The sequence below is a fragment of the Giraffa tippelskirchi genome, chromosome 8 (assembly GCF_054371585.1).
Source record: "Giraffa tippelskirchi isolate mGirTip1 chromosome 8, T2T-mGirTip1v1.2.pri, whole genome shotgun sequence".
In the NCBI taxonomy this organism is placed as follows: Eukaryota; Metazoa; Chordata; class Mammalia; order Artiodactyla; family Giraffidae; genus Giraffa; species Giraffa tippelskirchi.
Window position 1 is genome coordinate 27,574,521 of NC_137282.1, and position 12,728 is coordinate 27,587,248.

General features: G+C 39.1%; 1 protein-coding gene across 6 annotated transcripts in view; it reads left to right on the forward strand.

Moving 5' to 3' along the window:
* FAT1 (FAT atypical cadherin 1) overlaps positions 1-12,728 on the forward strand; it is a 126,226-nt gene that overhangs the window by 76,245 nt on the left and 37,253 nt on the right. For all 6 annotated transcript variants that reach the window (XR_014062612.1, XM_081521691.1, XM_081521695.1 and 3 more), the window contains 4 exons: positions 3,093-3,154; positions 5,067-5,381; positions 5,725-5,935; positions 8,399-8,538. Coding sequence is in view for 5 of the 6 variants with exons in the window: in XM_081521691.1 (XP_081377817.1) it covers positions 3,093-3,154; positions 5,067-5,381; positions 5,725-5,935; positions 8,399-8,538 (728 nt within the window). In the remaining variant the exon portion in view is untranslated. The remainder of the gene's footprint in view (positions 1-3,092; positions 3,155-5,066; positions 5,382-5,724; positions 5,936-8,398; positions 8,539-12,728) is intronic.

Sequence of the window (12,728 nt, forward strand, 5' to 3'; positions counted from 1 at the left end):
CAATAAGATTGGCCAACCTTCTTCTTTATTTTCTGGTAAGAGAAGGAAATGGCAACCCACTCCTGTATCCTTGCCTGGAGAATCCCATGGACAGGGGAGCCTGGCAGGCCATGGTCCATAGGGTCACAAAGAGTTGGACACGACTGAAGCAACAAAGCATGCACGCACTGTTGACCATTCTTCACTCTCCTTTCTGTACTTGGGGTGTAATTAAGTCTGTCTCTGCCTTTGGCAACTTCTCTGCACTTCACATCTGTGCCTCTCATTGTCTTCTGCTGGACACCACCGTCACCTAGACCACCTGCCTCAAGCCCTGACCCCTCTTACCTGTAAATACATGTTAAATGGTCCTCTCTTATATAAGCTATAAATTCGTATAATTTCCAAGTTGAGTGTAGTTTATGCGCCTCTTACTCCAATACATATGTTAAAAATCTACTCTTATGGTTTTAAGAAATTCATATGTTCACACATTTAAGTGTTGTTTTAAGGTGATAGAGATACAACAATATAACCAAGGTACACAGGAAAGGCAGAGTCTTGTGGGCTTTGAAGGATACAAAAAAGACTTAAATGAGTGACTAGAGTGCCCATGTGGCGATGTTATGACAGACCAAATGAGAGAGCCTGGAAGACCCAGGAGCAGAACCCCAGGCTAGGCTTGTCACGGGAGACCTCAGAAGTGAGGTTTATACTGAGAGACCGAGGAATAGGAACAGCTGGGATGATTAAAAAAAGGAACAGTAGAATTCATTGCATTTAAATGGAATTAATATTCCATTTGAGTTAAGGGAGAATTAATTTTAAGTATGTAGAGCATTCAGTTAATTCCAAACCTAGGTGATAGGTTTGCTTTTTGTCTTTCTGTGCTTAGTCACTCAGTCATATCCGACTCTTTGTGAACCCGTGGACTGTAGCCCATCAGGCTCCTCTGTCCATGGGAATTCTCCAGGCAAGAATACTGGAGTGGGTTGCCATGCCCTTCTCCAGGGGATCTTCCCAACCCAGGGATCGAACCCAGGTCTCCTGCATTGCAGGCAGATTCCTTACCATCTGAGCCACCGGAGAAGCCCAAGAATACTAGAGTGGGTAGCCTAACCCTTCCCCAGGGGAACTTCCTGACCTAGGAATCTCACCAGGGTCTCCTTCATTGCAGGCGGATTCTTTAGCAGCTGAGCTACCTGGGGAACCCTTTTGTCTTTATACTGAACTGGTAATATGGACATAAGGTCATCCTCATTAGCAGTCTGGCGTGCTATAAAGAAACTGTAAAGTGAGGAATCATGTTTGCTAAGATAGTTACTTATTGGTCACAGAAAATTATTTGATAAGATTTCCTGTAATGAATGATTATGTTCTACAGAGCAGAACCCTGTTTTGCTGTGAACATGACAGACTGGCCTCTTGCGATGTTAACATTAAGAGCAAGTTTCTGATGGATACATGAGGACAATTAGATGGGACTAATCATGATTTCCTGTCATTTTTGAATTCCTTAAAACCGCAGTCAGAAAGTGTGGTAAACTTTTGATGGGGAGAAAAAAAGGGATTAACTTTAAAAGTTTTTCGACTAATGAAAATCAAGCCTGTGCAACAGTAAGCCACATTTTCACACCATTAAGCATTGTGAACCATTTGCCTTGTACCTCTTTTAATCTAGAAATATGGTTTTGGAAAAACCCCAGATTCTAACGTACAATATACTCTTTTGTTGTCCTTATTAAAAAGAGAGCATTGCTTCATTGAATTGTGGGGAAGATAATGTTGATGTAGATTCTTAGTGACTAAGGGAAAAAAAAGACTTTGAATAAAATGAAAACACAAACCTTTCGTTTACAAGTTTCGAGAAATGTTTTAAATAGCCTTCAATTGGTAGTTTTGTGAAATTAGCTAGGATAATAGGAGAAGATCAATTAGAATGATAAAATCTGTTCTTAAATATGAATTATTTGAGATATTTCTCTGTGGAAAGCCACAGAAAGCTGGGCAAAAGGAGGCTTAGTCCTAGCAGTGATTTGCCACCTAAAGGGCTTACCTGAGCCTCACATCTGATGTCAGAACCATTCAGTTTGTACCTGTCCATTATCAACACAGTTTGCAGAGGATATTTTAATGGTGGGAGGAATTTTGTTTTTAATTTGTGTGAAATGTAAGAATATATTTCATTAATTTTAATGGCCTTCTAGGTTTCAGCATATGTTGACAGCTTAGATAGATATAGATAGATATTCTTATATGATAGGAAAATCAAAGGAATAATGAATATGGGGTTTCTTTGAGAATCACTTCTTTTCTTCTTTTGGGGGGAAATTAAATGATTGTTATTTGACTGGCATTTACTGGAAAATCCCATTACTTTTTATGACAGTTCCTCATGTTTGAGGGTGGAGGACCCAGAGGTAATAAATCATAGTCAACATTATATTTTCCAGTAGTCCTTTTTGATATAGTTATAGAAGCCTTTTCTGTCAATTCTTAATCACCTCTGCAGCAGTCACAGGAGATACGGATGAGGTTGAAATCCTGGATAATTTCATCTCACTTTTTATAAAAATTTTTTCCGACACAGTGTGATGTGGAAACGACTAAACAAATTTTTTAAATGTAACTGATTTTTTCCACTTAATACTTGTCATTTATCTATTATGTTTAAGAATTATTAAGACAAGAAAGTATGCTGCGTGCTGTGCTTAGTTGCTCAAACATGTCCGACTCCTTTTGACCCCCTGAACTGTAGCCCACCAGGCTCCTCTGTCCATGGGATTCTCCAGGCAGGAATACTGGAGTGGGTTGCCATGTCCTCCTCCAGGGGATCTTCCCAACCCAGGGATAGAACCCAGGTCTCCTGCATGGCAAGCGGATTCTTTACTGTCTAAGCCACCAAGGAAGCCCTGAGAAGTATAAAGTATGTTAATAAATAATATGTATGTTTGTCAATAAAATAATTAACTATATATGAATTAAAAATTTATTCCCCTTGAGAATAGATTAGGCGTTAGCTCAAATGTCTTCTCTCAGTGTGTGCTTTCAGTTATGGTATTTTGTAATGGACTTTATTTTGTGAGGATTCATGAGCTGTTATCATTTCATAGGTCTCGTCACAACCACAGCAAGGAAACTAGACCGAGAGCAACAAGATGAACACATATTAGAAGTAAGCATTTCTTTATTTTTAATAATTTGAAAGGATATTGTAATAATTTGAAGACTATTGTAATCATAAATATTATGAGAAGGAGTGGTCTCACATGAGTCATTCACAGCTGCTGCTATATTGTTATATTAGCTTCTGGTTATTAAGAAAAAGGAAAATAAAGAAAACATTGTGAGTATAGTTCAGGTCTCCTTTACACCGCTTTTTATTCCCAGAAAATAGAGAGATGCCAAAACATCCAGAGCAGCAGGTTACAGACGATGGCATCCTTCTTTGCATGGTCCTCTCACCCTGGTTAGAACCACACAGCACAGCTGTTACCTGTGTGCCTCGCTCTGGAGCCTGTTTTCTCAGTGAATGTCAGAGGCTGATGGGAGCAGGTATAAGATGCTTAGGGCTTCAAAGATGATATTAAGATATTGATGGGAAATAAGATTAGTTTGCTTATAATATCGTGTATGTTTTTCTGGAGTCCTTTTGTGGTAATTTATTTGAAGGCCGGAGTTGGCACGGATTTGACTGTCTTAAAAGAGAATTTGCTTTTTTGTTTTTTTTAAGTCGCATGTGAAAAGCTTCGTTACTGGCAGCAGGTTATGACCCCAAACTTAGGAACAATTTGATGAATGCTACAAAGCATAGTACACGGTGTATTTCTCTTTAATTTTTCCTTTTCCCTATGGATCATATGAAAATGAAAACTGATCAAAAGGAAATATTTGGAGAAGTTAAAATTAAAATAGTCAATACAATCTGGTTTTTTTTTTTTTAATAAATTTATTTATTTTAGTTGGCGGCTAATTACAATATTGTAGTAGTTTTTGCCATACATTGACACAAATCAGCCATGGGTTTACATGTGTTCCCCATCCTGATTATTTTGAGAGTTTGGGAAGGAAAATCATGTACTTTAATTAAAGCGGTTAACTTTACTTACTCTTGACAAGTACCCTCATACATTCATTCACACTTTTATAAACAACAGAATTTGCACCTGCCAAGCTTTAAAAGGAACATAGTTCCACAGAAAACTTCAGTCTACTTTAATGTTTTTAGTATTACATTGATCAATTTGGGAGGATGTGGGTGAGGGGAGAATAACTGAGGTTGTTCCTTTTAATGTACATATTGAAGTGAAAATGAACATGTAATTTGAGGGTGAAATTGTTTCTTATGCATACAGAAGCATTCATCAGTGTAATCCTCAAGAATCTTAGATTTTCACGCCTAAACTCAATACATGAATACCTAGAATGAAAGTTATTTTGCATTTCTTTTACTGAAAACCTTCTTTAATAAGTTGGCCTTCAATTTAAATGTTTGTGTCCTCTCTACCAAAACCTTATACCATAAAAGAGAGAGCCAAGCAGAATTGATTGCTAGTGTTAAAAGGCTTGCTGCTTATACTTAATGTGCATTTTAATTGGCTGATTGAACTTATTTTATTGATGATGTTTAAAAGTGATAGTTTTTAAATGCAGCATGTTAAGATTTTATTTTTAAACATATACAAGAGGACTCTTTAAGTACTTAGCAAAATCTTCGTGTACCGCTTCCTTCACTTAAAAATACTAAGTTTGTGAGAGCTTAACATTTTGGTGGCTGTCACATTACAGTTAGGGTGTGTGAGGAAGAGGGATGACGGGGTAGGGAGAGAGCAAGGACCCAGAGCTGGTTCTTTCCTGTCCCTCGCCCCCCGCCCCCCGCCCCGAATCCCTGTGTGAAAGTGAAGAGGTGGTCCTGCCCCCTCACAGGGCGGTGGTCAGAGAAGAACCCGTGTGTGTCATAGTGCCATGTGAACTGCAGAGGTTTATACAAAAGCTGATTATCATTAGGAAGAAGACACTCACTTTTTATACAGTATATCTTAAAAACATTTCTTGATATTACCTTTTCTTTAAAAAAACAAAAACAGGTTACTGTGACAGACAACGGCAGCCCCCCCAAGTCAACCATCACAAGAGTCATCGTGAAGATCCTTGACGAAAACGACAATAAGCCTCAGTTCCTGCAAAAGTTCTATAAGATCAGACTCCCAGAGCGGGAAAGAAACGCCAAACGAGAGCCTTTGTATCGTGTGATCGCCACAGACAAAGATGAAGGTCCCAACGCAGAAATCTCCTACAGCATCGAAGAGGGGAATGAGCATGGCAAATTTTTTATTGAGCCAAAAACAGGAGTGGTTTTGTCCAAGAAGTTTTCTGGAGCCGGAGAATATGATATTCTTTCCGTGAGTGAAGATCTAGTCTTTGAATTTCTTCCATACTTTGGCTGTTAACCTAGTCTTAGGTCTCTTCTCGCACAATTTTCTCTTCGTTTACTGACCTCAGTGTTGTACCCTGACAGTGGGAACTATAGGTTTGTTTTTCCCTTCATCATTCCAGTTATTTCTGTTCAGTGAGGCATGAAAAGGTTGCTCTTTTTATCAGGCATTAAACAGATGGAGTAGACAGCACAGGATATTAAGTGTTTGAAATTGGTTCAGTGTTAGACCAAACCAATGCATACTTCAGTTATGGGATGCAGCTTTTCATATGCGGTTCTTTTTTCCCCCCTCTGCTCACATTTTATAGATTAAGGCTGTTGATAATGGTCGCCCCCAAAAGTCATCCACCACTCGACTCCACATTGAATGGATTTCCAAACCAAAACCATCCCTGGAGCCAATTTCATTTGAAGAATCATTTTTTACCTTTACTGTAATGGAAAGTGATCCAGTTGCTCACATGATTGGAGTCATATCTGTTGAACCTCCAGGCATACCTCTCTGGTTTGACATCGTTGGTAAGCATTCATGATATCTCTCATTGTCCTGTATAGGTCACATTGAGGGGAGCCCATTTCTGGTTTTCTGATTTTTGTGCATATCTCAGAATTTAAAATTGATAGTAAGACCTGTAAGTGGAGAATTTGTTTTAAATTGCAGCATTTTGCTTGCAACATTTTTTTACGGAAATATCCAACATATATTAAACTTGTTTAAAATAAAAGCACTGTGTATGTATCTTATTAATATAAAAATAAGGTTTTAAAAAGTACATCAGAAAGACACAGAGAAATCTAAATGTTTGGTCCAAAGGCACAGCTTCTTAATTTTTCCTTCTTGATACATAACATGGCACATAACTATTTTTAGTGAATATGATTTGAATGTTTAAAATAACTGCCTATGTGATTGTCACTTGTCAGTATTTTATAGGGAATATGCTTAAAATTTTTAATTTATAAGTGATAGTGTTAACTATGACTTTTTAAGTTTGATTTACCTCATTTTCAGTAGGAAGCAGGCTTCACTAGGTTTTCGTTGTTTAGTCACTAAGTTGTGTCCAGCTTTTTGCAATCCCATGGACTGTAGCCTTCCAGGCTCCTCTGTCCATGAGATTCTCCAGGCAAGAATACTGGAGTGGGTTGCCATTTCCTTCTCCAGGGGATCTTCCCGATCCAGAGATCAAACCCATGTCTCCTACATTGCAGGTGGATTCTTTACCACTGCACCACCTGGGGGATCACTAGATTAAATCATGCAAAAAAATTTCTATGCCTTAGCCAATTCTTCTTTTTTTTTTCTGTCATTTAATTTAGCTAGACATAGAATGTCATACAACATACTGAAAACAATTTTACGTTAGACTTTGACATCTTAATATTTTAATTCTTATGTCTACACAGTATTTTAATTACAAGGATAATTAAAATCAGAAGTCTATGGAACCCAGTATCCCTCTTCCCTCTTCACTCCCGAGCCCTCCTGCCCCAGCTGCTGTCCCAGCAGGTTGAAGCTTCTGGGACACGGGGTTCAGCCTGTACCCCTTGAACTTTCTCTCTAGATAGCTGGGCTATTTTCCCAACTTTGGTCTTTGAATGGAATTGTTGATCTTATCAACGCCTATGAAACCATTACAGTTTAGTTTTAAGTGAACAAAAAAGACTCTCCATAGTCAACCGCAGTGAGAGCAGTTTGCTTGCTTTGCCTTAATTCCTGTTGCATTTCCAGATGAGCAGGCTGCCGCCAAGCAGCATCTCACACCCCCTCAACACCCCCACACACACCGACCCCCCGCCTCCACCCCAGTCCCCCCCGTGGAAGCTGACTGCCTTGGGAACCGCTGTGACTGATTAGCTTTCCTTATTGTGTGCTTGCCTTCCATGCTTGCTTCTTTTTGGCTGTGCCAGGAGACGCACTTGCTAGAGAAGTGTTTTACATCTTTCCGATGACTTGTGACCTGAACTGTACAGCAGAAGGTATCTGCTGAGATCACATAATTTGCCTCAGATTATGAGATCTAAAGAAAAACAGCCATTTTTCAAACTTTATTCTTTCCAGTGACCATCTTTCATTGCTTTTACTTTTCATAGCGGGTCCATGCTCACCCATCCCATTTGCAAACATACTGACTTTCCATACATCCGTGGATTCTTGGATTTTTAGATTTAACTGAACACTTTGTTTTGTGCATGTGCTGTTTTGCTTTTTGGTTGGATTTAGTAATAGAACTTCATCATGATGTTTAGACTTTATTTTCATGCCATCTCATTTCATTGGTATAAGTATCTCAAGTTCAATGGCTTTGAAAAGAGAGTTTTATCTGGAGTAAGATGGGGAATGCATTTGGGTAACGTTAATATTATAGAAAACTTTGCTTCATCAAGCTTTGTGTTCCATAGCAATGGGAAAAATTTTCACATAGTGTCAAGTAAAAGTCAGAACTAATTGACATTAAGTACTATTTTTTTTCAAAGGTAACATTTATTTTTAATAGTTATTTTATTACATCTGTATGCTCTAATTGTCACAATTTTTTTAAGTAAACATTTTTTTTAAGTAAAATTTTAAGTGGCCACCTTTGGTTACTAAATGATGTGATATATAGCCACTGAGATATAAAGAGGTATTCTGAACCCTTGAAAAAACAAACTGAAAGTAATTCAGCAATTGGTTGGTAGAATTAGAAATGTTTTTTTCTTGTTGTTGTTTTTGTTTTCGGTTCTTGCTTCTTCTCATTTAGTGGCTTCCTCAACAGTAATGGATCAGCTTTTTTTAAGCAAATTTTGTCTTTCCAGTTGGTCCTTGTTTTCTGATCTTTAAAAATGAAAGCTCCTTGGAATCACTTTGATCACTATATCAGAATTTTTTTCTTTCTTCCTTTTTTTTTTAAACTGCCATTAAAAATTAGAAAGCCACAAAATAAATGGTAGATTTTCATCCTGTGACCTGTTTTCACTTTTTTTTGTCCTAACTTATACTAGGTGGCAACTACGACAGTCACTTTGATGTGGACAAGGGCACTGGAACCATCATTATTGCCAAGCCTCTTGATGCAGAGCAGAAATCAAACTATAACCTTACAGTAGAGGCTACAGATGGAACCACCACTATACTGACTCAGGTAGGTGAATGGCTGCTGGTACAGAGTTCTGGTCTAGGGGTCCACAGGGAATGTGGACAGTTAATTCTGCCTGAGGTTCCCACATCAGAACTTACTATGTTGATACAGTTTATATACAGGTACACACTGAGGATTTTTATTTAGGGAATGAAAATTCACCATAAACCCTGATTTAGGTTTTGAATGCAATTAGCCAGTTTTAAAAAATTTGAGAGTAGACTTAAAAAAACCCCGCAGATTGTTATGCCATCAAAATCTTTTAATACTCATTTTGAATTGTATTAGTATAGAGTATATCACTGTTGAGAATGACTTTTCCCAAGTCATTTGCATTAAAACTGGTTAAAGTGATTATCTTTTAAAACACCTTTTTGGATTGTTTTTTCCCCTTGGCTCCCTTTGGTTGTGTAAAATAACTGATTAAACTGTTCTGATAATTCCTCTAACATCTTTATTTGTTCCTGTCTGATGATTAAGACATGGTCAGATCATTGAGTTTCAAATTTAAATGTCAGAGCCCTTATAAATTACATTTAAATTCTCTTCTTTTCATATCAGTTCTCTTTGATTCATGGTGAGGGCTGTTGTAGAACTTGTTAAATACTTGCTATGTGCCAGGTATTGTTCCAAAAGCTGACTAGTAGGACACAAAGTCCTGTCCTCTTTGAGTTTACATTAGAATGGTAGAAGCCAAAGGCTTGTGTATGATTTGCTGTGTCTGAAAAGTAAAAGGAAGAAATTAAATGTTAGAGGATAAAATGCTTCTGAATTCTAATTTCCTGTCCTTAGATTGTAATATTTTAAATCTTAAGACAGATCATCTGCTAAATCATTTAGTTGTATTGAAGAATAAAAATTACAGTCTGTGACGTCTTTTCAATTAATAAATGAATAGATAATTTAAAGTCAGTTGTGAAATGACCTTATTTCTTTCTCCAAATGCTTGTGCTTTTTAGTGTATTTAGAATTGATATATGAATCATGCTTTGGGGTCATTTTGAGATTGTCATGTAAAATTGCCAACACAGTATTAATTCAGACAACTGAATTGGTAACTGTTTCATTGTAGAAACTAGACTCTAGAGGATGAAAATGAGAATAAAAGCATCAAAAGTTGTAATAAATTTAGCAGGATAATTCTAAAAGGTTAAAAAGTATAACTGTGTGTAAATCAGTTCAAGTAATTGTCTAACCAGAAGTCTAGCAAAGGAAACTTAAAAACGTAGAAATGAACCTGGGTGCCAAGCATTTTCATTCCTAAAGATGGCATATCTACAGGTAGTATTTACCACTTACCACGTAACTCCTGGTAATTGTAGTTTTCCTTACTATAGTTAAGAGCTTTGTATGAAATACAGTGACTAAAATTCCCATAAAGTCCAGTAAAAATATTCTAGTCTTCTTTTCTCAGGGACACAGAAGTTCTTCCATTTCAGTGCTTCAGGCATACTTCTGTAACTTATTCTGAGTCATTTGCAGGGGATCTTGATAATATCGTAGTGAATTGCTGACAGGGAGAGCTGATCAGAGTATCAGAGAGCAGTTCCAGGGCCCAGGCTGACCTGTCCAGGTGTGGGCGGTAAGGGAACAATCAGTAATGAGGTTTTGATCCCCGTCTGGGGCTGAGAACAGGAAGATAGGAATCTGAGTGGGAGCAGAGAGGCAAGCACCAGCTGAAGAGGAACACGGAGATCAGAGCCAGGCTGACAAGGCACAGCGGGTAGATTCCTGTTTGCCAGTGAAACTCGGGATCCAACAGAACAGGTTTTGCTGCATCAAGGTCAGGAGCGGCAGGCGTCAGGTCCATGGATCAGAGAGCGTTGCTGTGGTTACACGAGGCGCATCCTCACAGAGCTGGCGGTGGAGGGTCCTGACCTAGCGGCCGGTGCCCCGTTGGAACAGCTGCCGTCCTTGCCTTCCCGCCCTGCTGTTTTCTGTTGAGGATGCTGACTGGTATTAAATCAAGGCATTTTGCTTTATCTGATATCTCAAGGTAACTTGCCAAATCCAATTTACAGTTTTTTTTTTTTCCTTTTTTTGGAAATAGCCTCACTTTCATGTTTTCTTTCGGTGTCTCTCTGGAGCATCATCATTGCATACTCTGGGGCAGGCAGTTTGGGTTGAATAGGGGCTCTGTCTCTTACCCCTGTATGTGGGCAGGGAACCTCTGTGGAAAATGGGCACAGTGACTCCCTCCCCATAGAGCTCCTCTGAGGTCAAAGCGAGACGCCACTCCAGTGTCCCCTCTTCAAGCTCTCAGGCCTGTCCCCCGTGAGTGCTCCCCGCGTGTTCCCTGTTGCCCAAGAGCACCAGTTTGTGCTCTTGTGCCCCCTCTTGGCACCGAGTCACCTTCCTGCCTCCATCCTCTGTCCCAGCGATTCAGCCTGCACTGCCTGCTGCCAGACTGCTGGCCCGACCAGAAGGACGGGAGGTGAATTTTCCCCATCAGGCAGTTCCGAGCACACAGGCCATGCAGTTCTCAGCCTCTGCTGGGAGACAGCTCTGCTCCTGGACCCCTCCTTCTCCCTGCTCCTGTACTGTGTCACCCCTGGTCCAGGCCCTCCTCTGCAGTCTCTTAGAGACAGGATGTTCATTCTGCCCTTGCCTTCATGTCTTTGCCCAAGCTTTTCCTCCTACTCCACTGTATTTCATCTGCCAACCTAAAACCCATGCAAGCAGAGCCTGCCTCTCCTCAAAAGCTTCCTGAATGGCCCAGACCATCTCTGGACTCCCGAAAACCTCCTTGGTAATATAGGAAACCTATGTGTGCAAGGCACTGCCCAGTGAGGTTGAAAACTTCAGCAGGCAGGGACGTCCACAGTTCCTTTACACCCTCCGTAAACACAAGTGCTGAGCGTGGACATGCCCGGAAGATATGTCGGTTGAATTGCTTTATCAGTAAGAACTGATCTTCCTCCAGCTGTTCCTGATGAGGTGGGATCAGGTGATCTTGAAGAAGGGTTAAACTATTTCTGCCCAGCACATGATGAGAAAAATACATTTTAATGTATTTGTTGTTCAGTCACTCATGGACTTTGCAACCCCATGGACTGCAGTACACCAGGCTTCCCTGTCCTTCACTATCTCCCGGAGTTCGTTCAAACTCATGTCCATTGGGTTGCTGATGCCATGCAACCATCTCATCCTCTTTTGCCCCCATCTCCTCCTGCCCTCAGTCTTTCCCAGCATCAAGGTCTTTTAATGTATACTGGAAGTGAATATATAGCCATTTAATTTATAGAAATTATCTTTATAGCCATGACTTTTGGATCATCATTGACCTGTCAAGGTGAGGTATCTATAGTTTTAAATGTTTACATGCATAACTTTTACATAAAACCTTTCTGGGGTTTGGTGGATGCACTTAATATTCACATAGTTTAATGTTACAGATTCACCACTGAGGTTTCGGTATTCTTCGACCAGTAGTATCATCTTCTTTGAAAGGGCTCTGGTCCACATACTCACTAACCTCTGTTAACCCCAGAGTGGTTAAACACTCTCATGTGATCCAGGGACCTTGGCCTCTTGTGTCATTCAAACTACTGAGCTTTATTCCATATGAGCTAGTGAAGCTCTGGATTCTTGTTTATAACTGAACCACCTTTTGTAATCATAGTGATTTCTACTATCCCTTATCCACATGTGTCTTTTCAATCTGAAAATTAATCTTCTTACTGTCAAGGTAAAAATTTTTTTTTAATTTAGCTTGGAACTCACTTTATACACATCTGTTCTTTTTTCCTTTAAGATTTTCATCCTATGCTGGCATACTTCAGAAAACTCTCTCCAGTGTACTTAACATTGCTTTTAAGTGAGAAATGTATCTACTATCTATATGTAGTTTGTGATCACAAAAATATAAGGCTTTTAAAGCACATTCCTAATTTTCCTTCTTATTCACAATATCTTATTGGTAGAGATTTGGAGTCTCAAAGATTAAAGCAAGAACTTCAGATATTGTGACCTTTAAGTAGCATCCTCATCTCAGTAGCTTAATACTTACAGGTGCAAAGCTGATACAGGAAATCAATCTATGAAACTTGGTAAAGTAAATTCTTTATCTTTCCATGAGTAATCTAGAAATATCTCTTCTCTGGAGACCTAAGAGAAAGTAAGTCTGCATTTCAGAAAGAAATGTGTGTTACATTTTTCTCTCAAAAATTAGTCTCAATAATTTAGAAAGGTCT